This window comes from Bubalus bubalis, chromosome 11 (genome assembly GCF_019923935.1).
Source record: "Bubalus bubalis isolate 160015118507 breed Murrah chromosome 11, NDDB_SH_1, whole genome shotgun sequence".
NCBI lineage: Eukaryota > Metazoa > Chordata > Mammalia > Artiodactyla > Bovidae > Bubalus > Bubalus bubalis.
Genome location: NC_059167.1, coordinates 67,822,160 through 67,841,808, shown reverse-complemented (window position 1 = coordinate 67,841,808; position 19,649 = coordinate 67,822,160). Strand labels below are relative to the sequence as shown.

The 19,649-nt window shown below is 41.4% G+C and overlaps 1 protein-coding gene across 3 annotated transcripts in view; it reads right to left on the bottom strand.

Moving 5' to 3' along the window:
• Nucleotides 1-7,752: 7,752 nt before the first annotated feature.
• GPR176 (G protein-coupled receptor 176) overlaps nt 7,753-19,649 on the bottom strand; it is a 125,455-nt gene continuing 113,558 nt past the window's right edge. For all 3 annotated transcript variants that reach the window (XM_006073026.4, XM_025295933.3, XM_025295934.3), the window contains 2 exons: nt 15,359-15,611; nt 7,753-10,629 (listed from right to left, as the gene is read on the bottom strand). In XM_006073026.4, coding sequence (XP_006073088.2) covers nt 9,507-10,629; nt 15,359-15,611 — 1,376 coding nt within the window. In that variant the 3' untranslated portion in view covers nt 7,753-9,506. The remainder of the gene's footprint in view (nt 10,630-15,358; nt 15,612-19,649) is intronic.

Sequence of the window (19,649 nt, the reverse complement as noted above, 5' to 3'; positions counted from 1 at the left end):
CATAAGCAGACTTGGCTGTCTTTGGAAACCACCTGCTCGTGTGTTCCAGTCTGAACTTCCACAGTATTCATACCAGTATTAAAAAAAATATATGTTCATCAAGCAGATAAGCAAGAATTGCCTGTTTAGAAACATCTGGACAGTGGTAACAGCCACCGGTCTTCTCATCTGTAATCTACAAAGAATTAAACAGAGCAAACCACAGTCAGCGTGCCCTATTTTTACAGCACAATGCAATAGAATGAATTGAAAAATGGTTTAGGTTTTATGAGATTTGGGTTTACATCTCCCTCTATTGTTGATTCTAGGACAAGCCTCTTCACTTTTCCAGGCTCCAATTTACTCCCATCTATTAAATAATGGGAAGGCAACTTCTGAATACTTTTCCTTACTTTGTAGAAATAGAGAAATTAAAATGTTCTTGTGATTCTGTATTGAATTTTTTCTTGCAACTGTTAATAAAATGAGTACTTTTGCTTCAAACAAAAGCAACCTTCTAATCTATGTGGAAGAATGAAAAAGGTGAATTATCAGGTTCAATTCATACCTGTCATCCATTAAATGCTCACTTATCTTGTATGTTTTGATACAGATAACTTGGTATTTTTGTGGAAACTGCGAACTATTTTTTGTTATGTATCTAGAGGTCATTCAGTTCAGTTCAGTTCAGTCACTCAGTCATGTCCGACTCTTTGCGACCCCATGAGTCACAGCACACCAGGCCTCCTCCCTGTCCATCACCAACCCCGGAGTTCACTCAAACTCATGTTCATCAAGTCGGTGATGCCATCCAGCCATCTCATCCTCTGTCATCCCCTTCTCCTCCTGCCCCCAATCCCTCCCAGCATCAGAGTCTTTTCCAATGAGTCAACTCTTCACATGAGGTGGCCAAAGTACTGGAGTTTCAGCTTTAGCATCATTCCTTCCAAAGAAATCCAGGGCTGATCTCCTTCAGAATGGACTGGTTGGATCTCCTTGCAGTCCAAGGGACTCTCAAGAGTCTTCCCCAACACCACAGTTCAAAAGCATCAATTCTTCGGCGCTCATTAACTTGGCCCAAATTTATGGGAATTTTGTATTCAGGTGGCACACTTGCGTTCCTGCATTCATTTGTCTACCTTTATGTTGGTCACTTACCCTGAGTCAAATCCTCTAACAATCTATTTCTGGGCAAGTGAGCTTTTCAGCCTTTCTCCAGTCATACCTAGTTGCTTGGAGAGCCTGTCAGAGGCAGGTACTAGATGATCATATTAATCCCCTCCAACTCCTCACCACCACTCATTTTAGACAGCAAGCATCAGAAGTAAGGGGGATTTCTGAGTGCCAATATGTAGTAGTTACCTATCTATTCATGATAAGAACAGAAAGAAAATGGAAGGCATTAGTTAGAGAAATATTTCATCTTCTCAGTGTCATGGAAAAGACATTTTAAAGCACTGGTTTCCCCTCCACACATCTTGCTTATGGATTAGGCATTTTTGAAACTCACGAGTTCTGGTCCACAGCCTTGAAAAAAATTGCTTAATCTCCTGGACATCCATTTCTTCATATTAAATTACAGAGGTGGTATATAACTAGGCTAAGATCTTCCAAATTCTAAGTGCTATGAATATATGAAGTAGATGGGCATTTTATAGAGGAAGAAATTTCCTGGATTTAAAGAAAAATTTGCCATCCATGAAAACAAGATCCCTGTGGAAGATGCACACTCTCGGTGAAGGATAATTTTTATTGTTCCTCCCTCAGCACTTTTGTCAGCATTTGATCATTTACTGCTGTCTCTTGTGGGTTTTTTTCTCCCTTAAACTGTCCAGAGGGCAGGAACACATATTCCATTACAATAATGTGTGTTAAATGCAATAACACTTACTGTCATGAATGAAAGAATCTTGTTAACATTTTGTATGCCTGCATGGAAGAGTACAGTTGAGCATTGGGTGAGAGTGATGTGAAGGCAATGACTCTCAAATTAAACTAAGGCTAGAGACTAAGGGTAGACTCAGAACTTCCCTGATAGCTCAGTTGGTAAAGAATCCACCTGCAATGCAGAAGACCCCTGTTCAATCCCTGGGTTGGGAAGAGCCCCTGGAGAAGGGAACAGCTACCCACTCCAGTATTCTGGCCTGGAGAATTCTGTGGACTGTATAGTCCATGGAGCCTCAAAGAGTCAGACACAACTGAGTGACTTTCACTTTCACTTTTACTTTTTTCAGACTCAAAATTAACAAGGAGGACCTGAGGCAAAAGACGACAACTCTGAGTACTCTCAGCTGAGTGATCTCAGTTTTGGCATTCCAGTAAGTTTCTTAACATTTATTTGAACTGAATGACTCTATCACAAAACAGGAAATCATGAAGCAGAAGGAACTTTGGGAAATAACATTGAGAAAAACAGCTGTCAGGCATTAAGACTTTTAATACAGTCTCCAGCATAGTTTAATAATATGTGCCAAGTGGGTATTCAAAAAATAGTCATAATAACGAGAGATGATAATGATCATCCGTGCTTTGGAGGATGCAGTGGAAGAGCTGGTTCTTAATACCTTCTGTACTGTTTTTAGCTCTGTCTCTAATTTGCTTCATCTCTTGGGGCCATCTGTGCGTCTAGTTTTCCCATCTGCAAAATAGAGATCATATCATTTCCTTCAGAAGTCTGTGGACTGTGCTTTAATATCCTACAGTGAATCATATATAGATACAAAGCAGGCAAAAAGAAGCCAAATGCTACCACAGGAATAAACTTTGAGGCAGAGAGAATTATAAATTAAAATTAATTAAGATCTTCTAATACTCTAATGATCTGAAGTAGTTATTGCAAAGAAATGTATATTACCTTCACCTTAGCTTTTTAAAGTATATGGTTAATGATAAATAAATACAATTCTAGAATAGTTTAATCTATTACATTCTATATTTTATACATATTTATCTATAATATGATGGGGTTTTTTAATTAATTTCTGAAGCAAACTAGATTATTCTGAAGCAAACTTACTCTTAAAAAGCAGTAATTCTTAAAAGTGCTTTAATAAATACACCTTCAACTATACTCGAATAAAAACTAAAAGCTAGGGAAAGTGAAAGTGTCGCTTAGTCATGTCCAGCTCTTTGCAATCCTATGGACCGTAGTCCGCCAGGCTCCTCTGTCCATGGGATTTTCCCGACAAGAATACTAGAGTGGGTTGCCATTTCCTACTCCAGGGGATCTTCCCAACCCAGGGATCAAAGTGGTGTCTCCTGCATTGCAGGCATATTTTTTACTGTCTGGGGCACCAGGGAAGCCCCTAAAAGCCAGGGAACTCTTCTCAATACTTTGTAATGACCCATACAGGAAAAGAATCTTAGAAAGAGTGGATATATGTATAAGTAATTCTCTTTGATGTACAGCAGAACCTAACACAACATTGTAAATCAACTATACTCCAATAAAAATTGATTTGAAAAAGAAATATTTCTTCTCTGTTATTGAGAAGATATCAGATCAGATCAGATCAGTCGCTCAGTCATGTCCGACTCTTTGCGACCCCATGAATTGCAGCACGCCAGGCCTCCCTGTCCATCACCAACTCCCAGAGTTCACTAGGGGGAAAATATAATTCAGAAGAGCCTACAATTGCCTAGCTCATACAGCCAAACCAAAGGAATTATCTGAGTAAATTGACATCATTTGATATATCAGAAAAAGCCATCAGTCACTCTCACCCTGAAGGCCTAAATCTCCTTATTTTCTCAATTCTCCTTAAGTATACATATGATTTCTTGTTTCTTTGTTTTGTTCAGTCTGATGGTGCATTGCAAAATTCAGAAGCTTTTTAAATAGACTTTTGTAGGTCTCACTTTGTAAAGTTAATTTGTATTTTTGTATTTATACATGGATTAGTCTTAAATAGAGCAAGAAGTCTCCTCTAATCATGATCTCCCCTGGAGATGGGATAGAGTAGACATTATGAAGAAGGAAGGAAAGTGGATGTTTAGGAAATGAATGAAGGCATCTGCTCCAACTTATGATGTGTTCACGTAAATGCACTCTTATATGTTCAAACAGTCTTCACAAGGACAGAATGTATTAGTCTTTCTCAAAGTCAACTTCCAGTTAACCACTGAAAACCTTGAACAAAGTTTTAGGTACATTTTCTTTTTCAATGCAGTTCCAATTTTCTCATTTCTCTAGACCTGTAGTCATTATTTCATCTATATTTAAAATCAGGTAAAGTCCTAGTATTATCTTTCTAAAGCTGGGTTTGAGAAGAAAATTATCCCTTGTATCATTTGCCTTTTAAATGATCATGAACTTAGATTAAATGTTTCTCACAGAGAAACAGCCCAGAGGCAGAAGGTTTGAGTCCAATTCCTCATGGACTTTAGGGTAGTAGTATATAAATAAAACCTGTTTACACCAAATTTCCTCCATAAAAACCACAACAAAGAAAATGCAAACAAGAATGAGAATTTTGTTAGAGGGAAGTCAAAATAAACTAGAAAAGATTATAGCCATGTATTTCTATGTCAAATAATATACTACAGAAGTATAAAATCTCAGAGTTGGAAAGAAATTTTAAACCTCATTCTCCATTCAGGATTTAAATACAAAGTAATTGCTTCAGTTCCCCACCCCCACCCCCAAAGTGTGAGAAAATATATAGTCTTATTATTTTGCTACAGCTTACTTTTCCTCTTGAGACCCTGGGATAATTGACTCCTACATGCAAGGTTTCCTTCCCTCTCACATGACACCGTGGTGCTGTGGAGCATGCGAGTGGAGACAACCTCTGTCCTCTGTGCCATTGCCTGCGTGGTCATTCCTTGCCCCATTTGATGCAGCAGTCATCCCTTCCATCCCTCTGCACCTTTGGGCTTCCAGCTTTCTCTTTCAGACTTGTATGTAAATACCTGAGTGAAGCCCTGGCTCCTGGACTCACTACCAAACTCTCCACAGGGATGCAGGACCTGGAGAGCAAGGCACACACAGGTCCCCTTGCAACTGTGCAAATCTTTCTTTGTTTTGCTATATTCTTGGGGCGTTGTCTGGGAGGCAGCAAAAGGACCCCTTTATCCAGAAGGTACAGATGTCTGTATCTTATCACTTACCCCTGACTTCTCTTCTCTGCTGCTGCTGCTGCTAAGTCACTTCAGTCGTGTCCGACTCTGTGCGACCCCATAGACGGCAGCCCACCAGGCTTCCCCGTCCCTGGGATTCTCCAGGCAAGAACACTGGAGTGGGTTGCCATTTCCTTCTCCAATGCATGATAGTGAAAAGTGAAAGTGAAGTCGCTCAGTTGTGTCCGACTCTTAGCGACCCCATGGACTGCAGCCCACCAGGCTCCTCCATCCATGGGATTTTCCAGGCAAGAGTACTGGAGTGGGGTGCCATTGCCTTCTCTGTTCTCTTCTCTACTATCCTCAATTCCAGGGAAGCTTTTTTTTCTACTGAGGGGAGATGGATTTTCCTCCTCAAACTGTCTCAAACCTCTGGCTAATCCAAGCTTTCCTGATGTTTGACTCATTCAAGGCTTCTCAGTGTTTGGCTAACCAAAAGTTTCTCAAACACAGTGTTATTGATATTTTGGACCAGATAAGTCTTTGGGGTGGTGGGCTGTCCTGTGCATGACAGGGTGTTTAGCAGCATCCCTGGCCTTTACTCACTAGATGTCAGAAGCACCCACCATGATTTTGAAAATCATGACTAAATATCCATTAGGCTAATCCCAAGAGTTCCATCTGCTTTTCTAAGACCTTGGCTTTGATACACAAAAACTGGAAAGGGGCTCATGGGCTATTTCCTTTACTTTGAGGTAATGAATGCCTTCACCACATCTTCCCTGAGGCCATACATGTGAAGGAGCTGAGCAAGGGAAGGAGGGAAGAGGAATTGGATGCACTGCTGTGATATGGTTAATATCCCATCTGTGATGTTCTTTCTCACCTGTTGCCTTAAAAGGTACACCACTGGTCATTCTAGCACCTCCTTTGTGTGGATATTACCTTCCTTCTGTATGTGGGTTGCAGTGAATACACATATAGAAAGAAATTTAAAAGGGAGCAAGAAGGGATTTAACCACTAAGTTCTGATCAATACAGAGGGCAAAAGGATTACTGTTTATGCCCAACACACGTGCCTAGAGCTGTATTTCTCAATATTGAACTTCCTTCCAAATTTAGAATTTACACTCACTCTAGTGAATATACAGAGAGGCTTAGGTGTTGAAGAGACAAGTAGATCAAAAACCTTGCATTCAATGCCTTTAACCCTTGTATGAGTCATTTCAAGGAAATCGATGAGAACCAGCAATAACTGACAGAAAATCTTACTTCAGCTCATTGCCCAGAGAGATTTAGCTACTTCTCCAAGTGCTATATCTCTTATTTATCCATTTATTATATCATTCACTGATTTAAGTTTGGAATTAAGTGGCTCCTACAAACTCTGGAGATAATTAGCCATTACAGATTCACATAACACCATGCTGGAGGTTACAGTTTGAGTTCTATGAAGGCCACTAGGCCTTTATTCTGCCTATTAACTAACTTATTGCCTTGGCATAAATGGGGATAAACACTAGTTAAGCCAGAAGCTAACTGGGAAGATATTTTGCTTCTAAAACCTCATGCAGGCTACAGTCCAGGGGGCTGCAAAGAGTTGGACATGACTGAGTGACTAAGCACAACTGCCTCAAAGTATCATCATTATGAATACAAATAATTGTTGGGGTAACTGGTGAAACATAAGTTTAGTATTATTTTCTGAATAACACTGCATAAAAACCTCAACCACTGTTTTTAATGTAGCAGGTAAGCACCACTATTGATACAGTTTTACTCTGTTTCAGGCTCTGTGTTGAATAGACCATGCCGTTTAATCCTCAGGACTACCCCATGAGGTATACTATTGGATTCCCCTGAAAACAGAGCTTGAGATAAGGGCTTTGGGTGGTTGGTTTTGGGGAGGTAATCCTTGAGGGCATGAATGAGGATAGAGAAAGCCACACAGAGAAAGAAGAGTCAATAAAAGGCTGCATTAATCAGACACCATGGTGGACAATAGGGACTCAAGCTGCTTGACCTCCTGAGATGTAGAAAGATGCCTCCCACAGGGGTCCAGCAGAAAGACAGGAAGCAGGGGCATTTATCCACTGATGCCCGTGACCCACTGGTCAAGGGTTAACCCCCAGAGCTAGGGAGCTCTCCCAGGGCAGAAAGGAGAGGAGCGAGGCCTTGATGGCTCTCAGGGAGGTAAACAGATGCAGCCAACAATGGCCCACTGCAGACATGGCTAAAATTAGAGGTGAAATATGTGAGTCAGGGCAGCAGCAGCTTCTAACACAGTTATTACCTCCCCATTTTACAGAGGGGAAACCAAGATACGTGGAGATTACCTCACCTGCTGAAGATCACAAGGTGGGTCAATGGTAGAGTCAGGACTGAAATACTGACCATCGGACCTCAAGGCCATGGTCCCAGCCACAGGGGGTGGTGACAGTGCACTATGCTCCTCCCAGCATAGCTCCACCTACAGGCTTCAGTAGCCCACCCACCAATTCTATTTGGAAACCAGGTTGGGGACATTATTCAAACACTGCACTTTCTTCTTTGGGAATTCATTTTTCAAGTTGCAACAACATAAGAAAATGCTACTAGAATGCTGTATCTACATTTGGGGAAGAAAATAAATACCTTTCACTTGAGATCATTCAGGAAGAGAGAGGTTCAGATAGTATACCACTTGAAAGGGGAAAAAAAAATCACTCATACAACTTTTTTTGAGTTTAGAAACTGTTTTTGATTTTTTTATTAAAACATAATTCTTCAAAGAGTATAGAAATACACCTGGCCATGATCTGTTAGATAGCAACCAACTGCTTCAAACATACATAAGAAATATCTACCAAATTCTGGCTCACCAGAACTTATTAAGTTGTACATATACATTATCAGAACATCAATGTGGCTACATTTGACAGATTCTTCTAAAGTGGACACAATTTTCTGACAGATTATGTTCCTTCTTGATGAAAGCTGTTACAGTTGTGAATGTTTGAAAGATAAGCTTGAAGGGCCACAAGGTGAAGCATCAGGACGTGAGGAGTTACAGAGGGCATGCAGGGCCCTGAGAGAGCGGGTGGCAGGCAGGCCCCTGTTTCCACTGTGAGCACACGATGTACAGAAGAGACAAACACAAAGAGGAAGGCGCTCCCTCCTGGGGAGAAGGGGCTTTGGGTTCATATTCAGGAATCACAAGACAGCGCACCCAGGAAAGGACAGGAAAAAGAAATTCCCTGCACACAGTCTGACCTTCCTCCAAGGGACAAGGGCCAGTGTGGTTTAAGGAGATCTGCAAGGACCACTGCCTTTGGGATATGCTGCTTGCCACCGAGTATGCCCCCTCCCTTCAAGCTTGCTCAAGGCACTGGATTGGCTCCCTTAGGTACAATGAACAAGAACAAAACACCCATCAGAAAAGAGCAGAGCTGGTGCTTGATTTGCTCTCATTAAGAGTGAAGTGTCACCTGTACTTTGAATTCAGTGGTCTCGAATCACTTGTGAGAGCCCCCAGGCGACTGGTCAGTTGAGGACATTGTCCCCTCTCTCCTATCCTGTCTGGTTCCTGCTATAATTTCGTTGGGAAACAGGAAGCCAAGAGCTTACCTGGGCCAGGTGTTGCCTTGGCATTTTACAATGATGAATTCCTTCTGTTTTGTTCCTCCTTTATGCCCAAAATGAAGGGAGTCATACAGACTGAAAATGAAACTGGCAACACCTGGGGTCTGGAGTCTTCCTTGGAAAAGAACCAAACTTTTCCCACTCTTTTGGGCAGACTCACCTCTCCTAATCAAGTATTTTTAGCTTGACATTTCCAGAGGCCCCCATGTATACTAACTTTGCCTTTTGAAATGATTTTTAATTCCAGAAGTTGGCACAAGGTCATCATTTTCAATATCCTTTACCCCTGCTGATTGCTGCATAGGATCTTTCTCATGAGATCATCTGGGAAGATTAAAGACTAACAGAGTGTGGGTATTTCTCAGTCTTTCTTCTCCACTTCTTTCACATTTTAAAATCAATCTAATAGGCATTTTCTTTATGGTCACATGGCTCCATGATTATCTTGGGCTTCTCCTAGAGTACTTGCTCCCTTTGGCACTCCATAGACACTCTCCTCTATGTGTACTCTCTGCAGGGCCCCAAAACTGAGATATCCTCAGAAAATGCACACGAAGTTCCCACCCAAGACCCATTCCCCACTACCCAGCTTTCGTCTCCACAGTGAGGAACATGGACTTTACTAAGGACTTGGATCACTGAGATAAACATATATATATAGATAAATATACACATCCTCAATAAAGAGGACATTCGATTTTATATATAGATTTCCCTCTCATTCATAAGCACTTGGCCCACAGTGGAGGAGTCAACCCATGCTGAGTTGCAATGAGATCATACAAATCACAGGTCCACTGAAAGAAGAGCAGGAAAGGCCTGTGGCATCCAAGCATTCACAAGCCATGCTAGGAATCCACCTTTGGGAAGATGCTCACTTTATTGTTTCTGCTCATCTTCCGCTCTACCCTGCCTACCTTGGGCATCTTTGTCTGGATCAGCTCTTCTGGGGTGTTACCCAAGGGAGGAAGCAGCCTCTTCTTGCTGTTTCGGGTCTCTGAGAGCCACTGGGGAGGCAACTCAAAAGGCCCAAAGCCAAACTGTAGGGAATACTTGTCGGGAAATGTCTCCGATTCCACAGACACCGCTGGTGCTGCCTGGGAGATAGAGTCCACGGTGCCCGGGGGTGGTGTGGGAGTTGCAAACTGTGGTCCCAGCTCTGCCTCCAGGCAGCTGGGAAGTAGCTCCTTCGCCTGGAGAGCCCCTGAGCCTGGGTACTTGGCTTCACTCTCTTCCTCATCCTCTGTGGGCTTGAAGATCTGCTGCTGCCCAATGTGGAACATCTCCAGGAGTTGGCTGCCTGAGCGCATGCTGGGTTCCAGGCTGGCATCAGCCATCCCACTCCCTGTGCCCACCACGTTTCGGCGGCTGTAGCGGTGGTGCAGTTGGACCAAGGTCCCTACCAAGCACTTGCGGACAGATTTGTTCACAGTAAGAAAAAGCACAGGGTTCGCCAGCAGAGAGACTTTGGGCAGCCAAATGGCCGTAAGCAGCAAGAAGATGGAAGTGTTGGGGACATTAAGCACTGTCTGGTAGATGACCAGTGTGGCATAGGGCACGCTGCATAAGATGAAGACCATCACCATGGACAGCAGCATGGCATGCAGCTCAGCCTCCCGCTGGGAGGCATAGGGGATAGAGATGGTGTTCTGTGGGGTCCGCAGTGCTGCTATGATGACCTTCTTCTTCTGGCTGGCACTCAGGGCCCGGCGTATCAGTATTAAGAAGAAGAACACCACAGCCACGGGCACGATGACCGTGGTGATGTTGTAGACCAGAACGTAAACCAGGTGGCCCAAAGAGTTGCTCCAGACTTCCGTGCAGGTTGACATGGCGTAGATGTCGGCCACATTGGTCACTGCAAACACAGGGACACTGGCCACCACTGCATGGGCCCAGATGTATATCACTAGTTCTCGGGACTTGGCGTCAGATATTTTTCTCTCCAGCGGATAGAGGACTGAGTAGTACCTGCCAAATGCACAAGCAAAATTCATTTCACAGAAGAAGATACACTTTAAATTGGGGGAATTTATATTACTAAAAGTAGGAGAGAGGAAAGAAAGGGTCGAGTTCTTTCATTCTGCCCAAGACAGAGGAGATCACTAGGGGAATTTGGAAGCTAGACCCTAAGTTTTGAGGACTTTGCCATACAATTCATTGTTTGCTTTATAATTATTGCCACCAGCACTAAATCCCAAAGAGTGCCCTCGATATAAAGGATATCTCCATCTGCTGTGAAGACACTCTTTTTCAATTTAAGGGTAAAGGGTAATTTGTAAATAATTTTACATGGGCTAGAGGAGCTTAAGGGCAATTTTCAAAGCCATGAAGAGAGAGAAATTTGCACACAAATCCAAAGCAAACTCATGCTGCAGTATATATGCATGGGTATCATTAGCATTTACAGCTGTTGGGGCAGAAAAACCCAGTGTGAGGGATAGACTCTGACAAAGTCCTTCAAAATCAATTCCACTGAAAAAATTTTGTGGGCTCAGTAGCCATTTTTTACATGATAATCGCTCAGGATCCCTAAGAGCAATCAGTAGGTTTAAAACACCTGCACAGTTATATCTTTGTTAAAATCAGAGATTTTTTTCCTTCAAGCTTGACTTGACTATTCTACAACCACCCAATCAGAATTCCCAAAGCACCTTGTTTCAATATCACCTATGACCTGGGGAAACTGAGTAATTTGTTTGTTTGTTTGTTTGTTTTTGAGTAATTTGTTAAACCCCTAGAACCACATCTGTCTTGAACGGGCAGTCAGTAGCCTCAGAGATACAGCAAGTTGTTCACCCTTAGCTCACCCCACGTCTGTGCAGTGAGCTAACACTGGAGTCGACCTTCCCTCACGGGCCACCTGAGCATGTGTGCTTTCCTGTCACAAGGATTTCTGAGCACCACCCGTGTGCTACATATTGTGCCTGGCACTGGGCTGCAAAGATGAAAGGATACACAAGAATGTTTCTAAACCACATGGGGAAAAAATGGCATGTAAGCAAACAATTATAACTGAGGAGAAGATGGCTCTACTGGAGGCATGCATAGAGGAGGCAGGGGAAGGGGAGCACCTGGGAAAATGTCAAGAGAAAGTGGTGCTGTGGTGGAGTCTGTCAAGGGACAAGCTGGGGGAGAGACGATGCAAACACACATGACCATGGAAGACCAGAGGTGGGTGAAGCACGGTAAAATGTATTCTAGATCGCTTTCTGGGAGGGGAAAAAAAGAGAAAGAAACGTGTAAGTTATGCACACTCTCAATTTTTTCTCTATGAATATAGATAAACTTTTCTATTCATCATTTAACAAATCCAATATGATGGTCCCACACCCACACATGAATACATGTCCACTATCTCTGATTCCCATTTGCTAAAAAACATGCAACGAACCCCAGTTTCCCATCATTTCTGATTCCATTATATGTTGGGAAATAGATGCAACACGAGTGCACAGGTTCACTATACATCATTTTGTTGGAGTGTACGTGTCTAGAGGATGATGCAGAAGTGCATGTGGCCTCCCAACTAACTTGCTGACTTGGTGCCATGAAACAAATATCTGAGAAAGAAGTGAGAGAAAGGACTGTTCTCCTTTTGTCTTAATGTACACCACACTTATGCTTTTGAGTAATCACTAAACAATGAAATAGGGATCTACCAACCTTGCTTTTATACTAAAAGAACTTGCTTAACTTTTTTAAAAAATAGGAATTTGATATTAACAGATGTGCTAAGCCGTTTCAGTCATGTCTAATATTTTGCTACCCTATGGACTGTAGCCTGCCAGGCTCCTCTGTCAATGGGATTCTCCAGGCAAGAATACTAGAGTTGGTTGCCATTTCAGGGGATCTTCCTGACCCAGGGATCAAACCCAAGTCTCTTATGCCCCCTGCATTGGCAGGCAGGTTCTTTACTACTAGCACCACCCGGGGAACCCATTAAAAGATGCACAATACTATATATAAAATAGATAAACAATACAAATAAAGACCTACTATACAGCACAGGGAACTATATTCAATATCTTGTAATAACCTATAATGGAAAAGAATCTGGCAAGATTTTATATATATATATATATAACTGAATCACTTTGTTATACACCTGAAACATTGTAAATCAACTATACTTCAATAAAAAAATAAAGTAAAAGATATACTGGAAAAAAATTTTTAAATGATGGCAAAAATACAGATTTTCTGCTGGAAAGATAATACGGATTTCTTATTATTTATGTATTTTCTTGCCTAAAACCAGAGGCTCAAAAATAACCCACAGGGATTATTGCACTGTTCTAGGTGAAACAGCAATCTGTCCTGAATGTTTCCACTCTTGTTGCATCCTATTCTTAAAAATCCTTCAGGATTCATAGCAGCATTATTCAAAAGATCCAAAAATTGGCAACAACCTAAATGTCCCTTAACTAGTAAACAGATAAATAAACTGTGGTATATGCATCCAATGGAAAATTATTCAGCAATAAAAAGGAATGAAGTAAGTTGCTAAAAGAGTAGGTCAAGGGGCTTCCCTCGCCGCTCAGTGGTAAAAATCTGCCTGCCAATGCAGAAGGCATGGGTTCAATCCCACATGCCATGGAGCAACCAAGTGTGTGTGCCACAACTATTGAGCCTATGCTCTGGAGACCAGGAACTGCAACAAGAGAAGCCACAGCCGTGAGAAGCCCACACACTGCACCTGGAGAGTAGCCCCTGCTCTCTGCAGCTGGAGAAAAGCCTGCGCAGCAATGAAGGCCCAACATAGCCAAAAATAAATAAAACTATTTTTAAAAGATAAAAGAGTAGATTGTAACAGTTCTCATCATAAGGTAAATGACATGTTTCTATATGAGATGATGGATGTTATCTCATTTTTATAGAATTTTTTTATGTGGACCATTTTTAAAGTCTTTATTGAATTTGTTACAGTATCACCTCTGTTTTATGTTTTGACTTTTCAACCATGTGGGATCTTAGCTCCCTGATTAGGGATCAGAACCGACACCCCCTGCATTGAAAGGTAAAGTCTTAACCACTTGACTGCCAGAGAAGTCTCTGGCTAAATTTCTAGTGAGTCATTTCACAATATGTGTAAGAAAATCCATTATGCCATATACCCTAAATTTATACAGTGCTGTAGTAAAGGGCCTGTTGAGTGATGCTGCTGCTGCTGCTAAGTCGCTTCAGTCGTGTCCGACTCTGTGCGACCCCATAGACAGACCCCCATGTAAAAGAAGGCAGACACACAACTCCAAACTGGTCCATGTCACTTGGTTTTGTCACCTGCCTCATCTGATCCTGTGGATGGTGAGTTTCTAAGGAGAAACTGTCAAAGAGCTGCAGTGGCTCTCTAGTGGTAAAAGGACTGCAGACAATTTATCTGAGAAAGAATGTGCAAAACAGAAGAGAAAACTAGGAAAAAAAAAAAAATATATATATATATATATATATCAGTGCAGCCTATCTAAACACGGGCCTCAAATAGTTCATTTAGTTCTTTTTACCCCTGAGGAAACTGAGGCTCAGAGAGGTTTGCCCAAAGCCACCAGCAAGGAAACAGCACAGGTAAGGCTTAAAATCAGACTTCTGGCTCCAAGATCCCTCTTTTAAGTACAAAGTCAATGATTTCTGCCAGTATGCAGAAGGCTTTGTATGACTTTGTGTCCCGTCATGCAGCTGACACTGGCCAGCTAATGAAATCTGGGTTCCAAGTCAGATAGGGTGAAGTCACTCCAGAGATGGATTTTGCAGTCTATACCCTCAATAGGTCATTAAGGTTTAAGCATGTTTTAAATAGACAAAGAGTATTAAAATTCTAAATTCACCTAAAACATAGTTAAATTTATCACAGGATATAAAGTCAGAAGAATCAGCACATTTTGCATCAGCAACTTCTCCTTTTTGTAAATCTTGAAATCAAAAATTCTTGTGGACACAAAATATTTTTTAATTCTTGTGTGCTTATTTAATTCTGTTCTCTAAAATGTATTATTATCTCAACTGTATTCATGAAGTGCTAGCAACAACAAAAAAAAGGCAGGAAGTTGATTACTGAGATCTTTAAACTTCACTGTGATAAATCTGATCAAATTATGTATGATAGCAAAACTAGGATGTAAGATTTATTTCAAATGACATCCATTAAAAAGTGATGGGAAGAGAAAGCAATCACCATCACAGTATAAAACCTTGGAAATAAATCCTCCAAAGGAATTTCTGGTGCTATCTGGCCAGGTCCAACTGGACTGTCTAATCACTTGTTAAATAACTACTGAATTGTTTGTTCTCTTGTTCTTCCAGAAATGTTTTCATCCATCATCAAAAGGCCCTAATTGCAGAGTTAGCAATCTGGTGAGCAATCTACTGCAAATTGCAAAGCAAATATGGCCAATTCCAACCAGACTGAAACTATATCATGCCCCAGCTCCCTCATGATGTAGCCTCCTCAACACCACATCTTTTCTCAACAGCCCCATTTTCCGGGGCTGCTGGCTTTGGTGAGGCATCTGCTTCAGCAATTGATTCTCCACAAGCAATATTTGGAACATCAGCTATTCACTATTTGCTTCACAATGCTAATTTTTCAGTACTTAAAAAAAGTTAAGCCCCTGGCTACCTAATCTTTTTTTTTTCTTTTTTTTTTTTATTTTTAAACTTTACATAATTGTATTAGTTTTGCCAAATATCAAAATGATCTGACCTGTCCAAGGCAATGGCAGGGAAGCTGAGGATAGTCACAGAGCAGAAGACTTTGTGCAAAAACTTGACGACCCTGCAGAAGAGCATGGTGTAGATCCACCAGCAACAGTGAGGACTGGTGCTGAGGATGATGTCGAAGGGCACGCAGACCAGGCTGGCACAAATCCCCGAGCAGGCCAGGTTTTTAATGAACCTGTTGGTGACAGATTTGAACACGGTTGTGCGGCAAGTCGACCATAACACCATGAAGTTTCCTGGCCAGATAGGCAAAAATAAAAACAAAAGAATTTTTAGATAAAAAGAAAGAAGACAGAAAGGAAAGAAGGAAAATGCAGGTTAAAAAAAAAAGATTGAAAACCACATTTGAGAGTTCATTTCAAAGAACTTAAAGGCCATATTACATTATCAATTTATGTGAAATTATTAAATCACTTTCATACATATCAAAAAGTCTAGAAGAATTTTTAGTAGCAAGTTTTGTTATTTAATTTCAAGCATAATAAGTATTATCATGATGATCCTGTCTCACCTGAGTATAAACAATTGGCTAGGTATTACTAAATCTCAGCTAGTCTACTCTGTTAAAGCTTGCAAATGACCTCCAGTTACCAAACTCTGCCACAGAAACAGGACAAAAGACACACATGTGGCTTACAACTTTCTATTAGCCATATTTTTTAAAATTAAAAAGAAGCAGGTGAAATTCTAGTAGCATATTTTATTGACCCCAATCTATGCTAAACAATATCATTTCAACATGTCATTACTACTTTAAAAAGTACTAATGAAATACTTCCATTCTTATTTTTGTACCACATCTTTGAAATTTGGCATGCATTTTTAAATTGAAATATAATTAATACATAACATTATATTCATTTTAGGTGTGCATGGTGCACATTTTATTTTACACTTAAACATATTTCAGTTCACATTAGTCACATTGAAAGTGCTCCATAGCCACATGCAGCTGGTGGCCACTGAAGAGGCCTGCACTGTTCTAGATCTTTAGCATCTATAACACACTTGCCTCTCTCTAAGCGTTCTCCTCCTGTGGCTTCCACAGGCCCACAGTCTCCTGGTGTTTCTCCCACCTCCCACCTCTCCCACCTCTCCCAGGTCCTAGAGGCTCCTAGTCTTCTTCACCAGGCCCTTTCCCATCTTCTCTCTGCAGCCTCTTACTAGGTTAAATTATCCATTGAGATGTCTTGCTTTTGAAACACTGACCCTCCCATTCACGCCCCAGACCAGGCCTCTCCTCCTAACTCCAGCTCCTGTTTGCCATTAAATATTGGATTCTCCATTCCCTCGCAGTCTGTTCTGCCTATCCACTGTCCTCCAGAGCCTACACAATTTAGGACCAACCTGCCTAATCTCACACCATGCTGCCCCTGGCTTGCTGGGCACAGTCACACTGCTCTTTTTTTCTGTCTTTGAAGCACATCGAGGCTGACTCAGTCTCAGTACCTGGGTACAAGCTTTTATACTTCCCAGCAAGGTTCTTGTATGTCTGATTGATTCCTTTTAATCCAGGTCTTAGTATAATTGCTGCCTCCTCAGAGAGGCCTTCTCTAACCATATTTTTATTTTAAACATTAACTGTTCCTACCTCCACTATACTCTGTTATAATACTGTGGCCTTCTTAGCTTTCATAATTATTCATTTGTTTATTCATTTTCCCTTCATTTCATGAGGGACAAAAAAAATGTCAATCTTGTTTACTATTATAATTCCACTGCCTAGTTCAGTACCTAGCACAGAATAGGTGTTCAACAAGTATTTAGATGAATGAATTTGTAAAAGGACAAATAACAACTAAAAGTCCCTGCAATAAAATAACCCTTTTGTATTTGGAGTATCACAAGAGGCTGTTCTAAGTCAGTAGTTCCCAAACCTTACTATGCATAAGGATTACTATATCAGACATCCTGACTCACAGTTACAGGTATAGAATTGGAAACTTGCATTTGTAACAAGCTGGCCCCAGACTGAAGTTTCAGAACTAACTGCCATGTCTAGCCCTTATCCCCAGGGTCTCACAGGGCCCAAGTGCTCAGGTATACCAGGCAGCCTATTCTACTAGGGAGGCTTTCACCTGATGAGAGACCCCGGTCCACATGGCCGATCAGTCATGACCCAAGAATACTGCTGCCTCTTGAGTACAGGCACAGAGAATGCCCTCTAATGAACTGAGCTGGCAGCTCAGCCTCACACAGATGGAGAGCCATGGTGCCAGGGGAGGGGATAGCAGAGTTCAGGGCTGCAGCCAAAGTCACCCCAGGAGCTGCCTCAGTGCCTCAGATGTTGACATAACTTTCTGTCAAGAGTCTCTCTTCAAACACAATATTCTCCAGCTACTTCATATTTTCCAGAAAAAAAAAAAAAAAAGCACTGTCTCTAGGTAAGTAGGCCAGCTGCTTCCAGGAAATTCTCTAACAAACTTTGCTTACATAAGTATGCTGCCTCAGTGAGATGAAATTTGCAGTGGGAATATATACACATGTGTTCAATACAAGAGCTGTTTATACTAATACCATTACCTCAGGCCCGTCAACCTCTCCTGTCACCAAGGTTATAAGCTGAGCAATAATGATGTATTTGAAGCTCCATCTATATGGGGAATTTTTTTCCTGGCCTTTTCCCACTGAAACGCAGAATAGGATCTTGCTGAAGCATCTTTCCTCACTTAAGTTTTACAGATAGGACTTAAAATCTGGTAACCATCTAATAACAAAACTGCCCACTTAAAGAAATCTGCCATGAAGAGAGTGTCACAATATCATCAGTTGTTAATACTGAGTCTGTCTCCAGTCCACGGGGGACTTTCTATAAAGACACAAATGAAGACCCTTAGCATTCTCTTTTTCTCTATCACTATTAATCTTTGTCACTTCATAGGTTACGCTGGAAAGCCTTTTCATAGGAAAAGGTCAGTTTTCATTCCAATCCCAAAGAAAGGCAATACCAAAGAATACTCAAACTACCGCACAATTGCACTCATCTTACATGCTAGTAAAGTAATGCTCAAAATTCTCCAAGCCAGGCTTCAGCAATACGTGAACCGTGAACTTCCAGATAGATGTTCAAGCTGGATTTAGAAAAGGCAAAGGAACCAGAGGTCAAATTGCCAACATCCATTGGATCATAGAAAAAGCCAGAGAGTTCCAGAAAAACATCTATTTCTGCTTTATTAACTACACCAAAGCCTTTGACTGTGTGGATCACAACAAACTATGGAAAATTCTGAAAGAGATGGATCTACAGCCAAGGGACAGAGTGTCCTCACCCACGGCCCTAACATCCTGGTTTGGAAACAAGGATGGGGGCAATGGGGGAAGGAGAGGGGAACCTTCTTTCATATTAATTCAACAGGCATTCGTTAGATCACTGCATCAGGTATTGGGGATACAATACTGCACAAAGTCCCTACCCTCACAGAGCACAATCTAGAGTGAGAGACCAGTCAACAATGAGGGGGTAAGGGGAAGAGTGTTTCTGGGGGCACTTGGGCAGTGCAAACCACTGACAAAGAGATTTCAGCAGAAGGGGCAAAACTAATACAGTTATGTAAAGTTTAAAAATAAAATAAAATTAAAAGAAAAAAAAGAGAGATGGGAATACCAGACCACCTTACCTGCCTCCTGAGAAATCTGTATGCAGGTCAAGAAGCAACTGTTAGAATGGGACATGGAACTATGGACTGGTCCCAAATTGGGAAAGGAGTACATCAAGGCTGTATATTGTCACCCTGCTTATTTAACTTATATGCAGAATACATCATGCGAAATGCTGGGCTGGCTGAAGCACAAGCTGAAATCAAGATTGCTGGGAGAAATATCAATACGCTCAGATACACAGATGACACCACCCTTATGGCAGAAAGCAAAGAAGAACTAAAGAGCCTCTTGATGAAAGTGAAAGAGGAGATTGAAAAAGTTGGCTTAAAACTCAACATTCAGAAAACTAAGACCATGGCATCTGGTCCCATCACTTCATGGCCAATAGATGGGGAAACAATGGAAACAGTGAGAGACTTCATTTTCTTGGGCTCCAAAATCACTGCAGATGGTGACTATAGCCATGAAATTATAAGACGCTTACTCCTTGGAAGAAAAGATATGACCAACCTAGACAACATATATAAAAGCAGAAACATTACTTTGCTAACAAACGTCTGTCTACTCAAAGCTATGGTTTTTCCAGTAGTCATGTATGGATGTGAGAGTTGGACCATAAAGAAAGCTTAAAGCCAAAGAATTGATGCTTTTGAACTGTGGTGTTGGAGAAGACT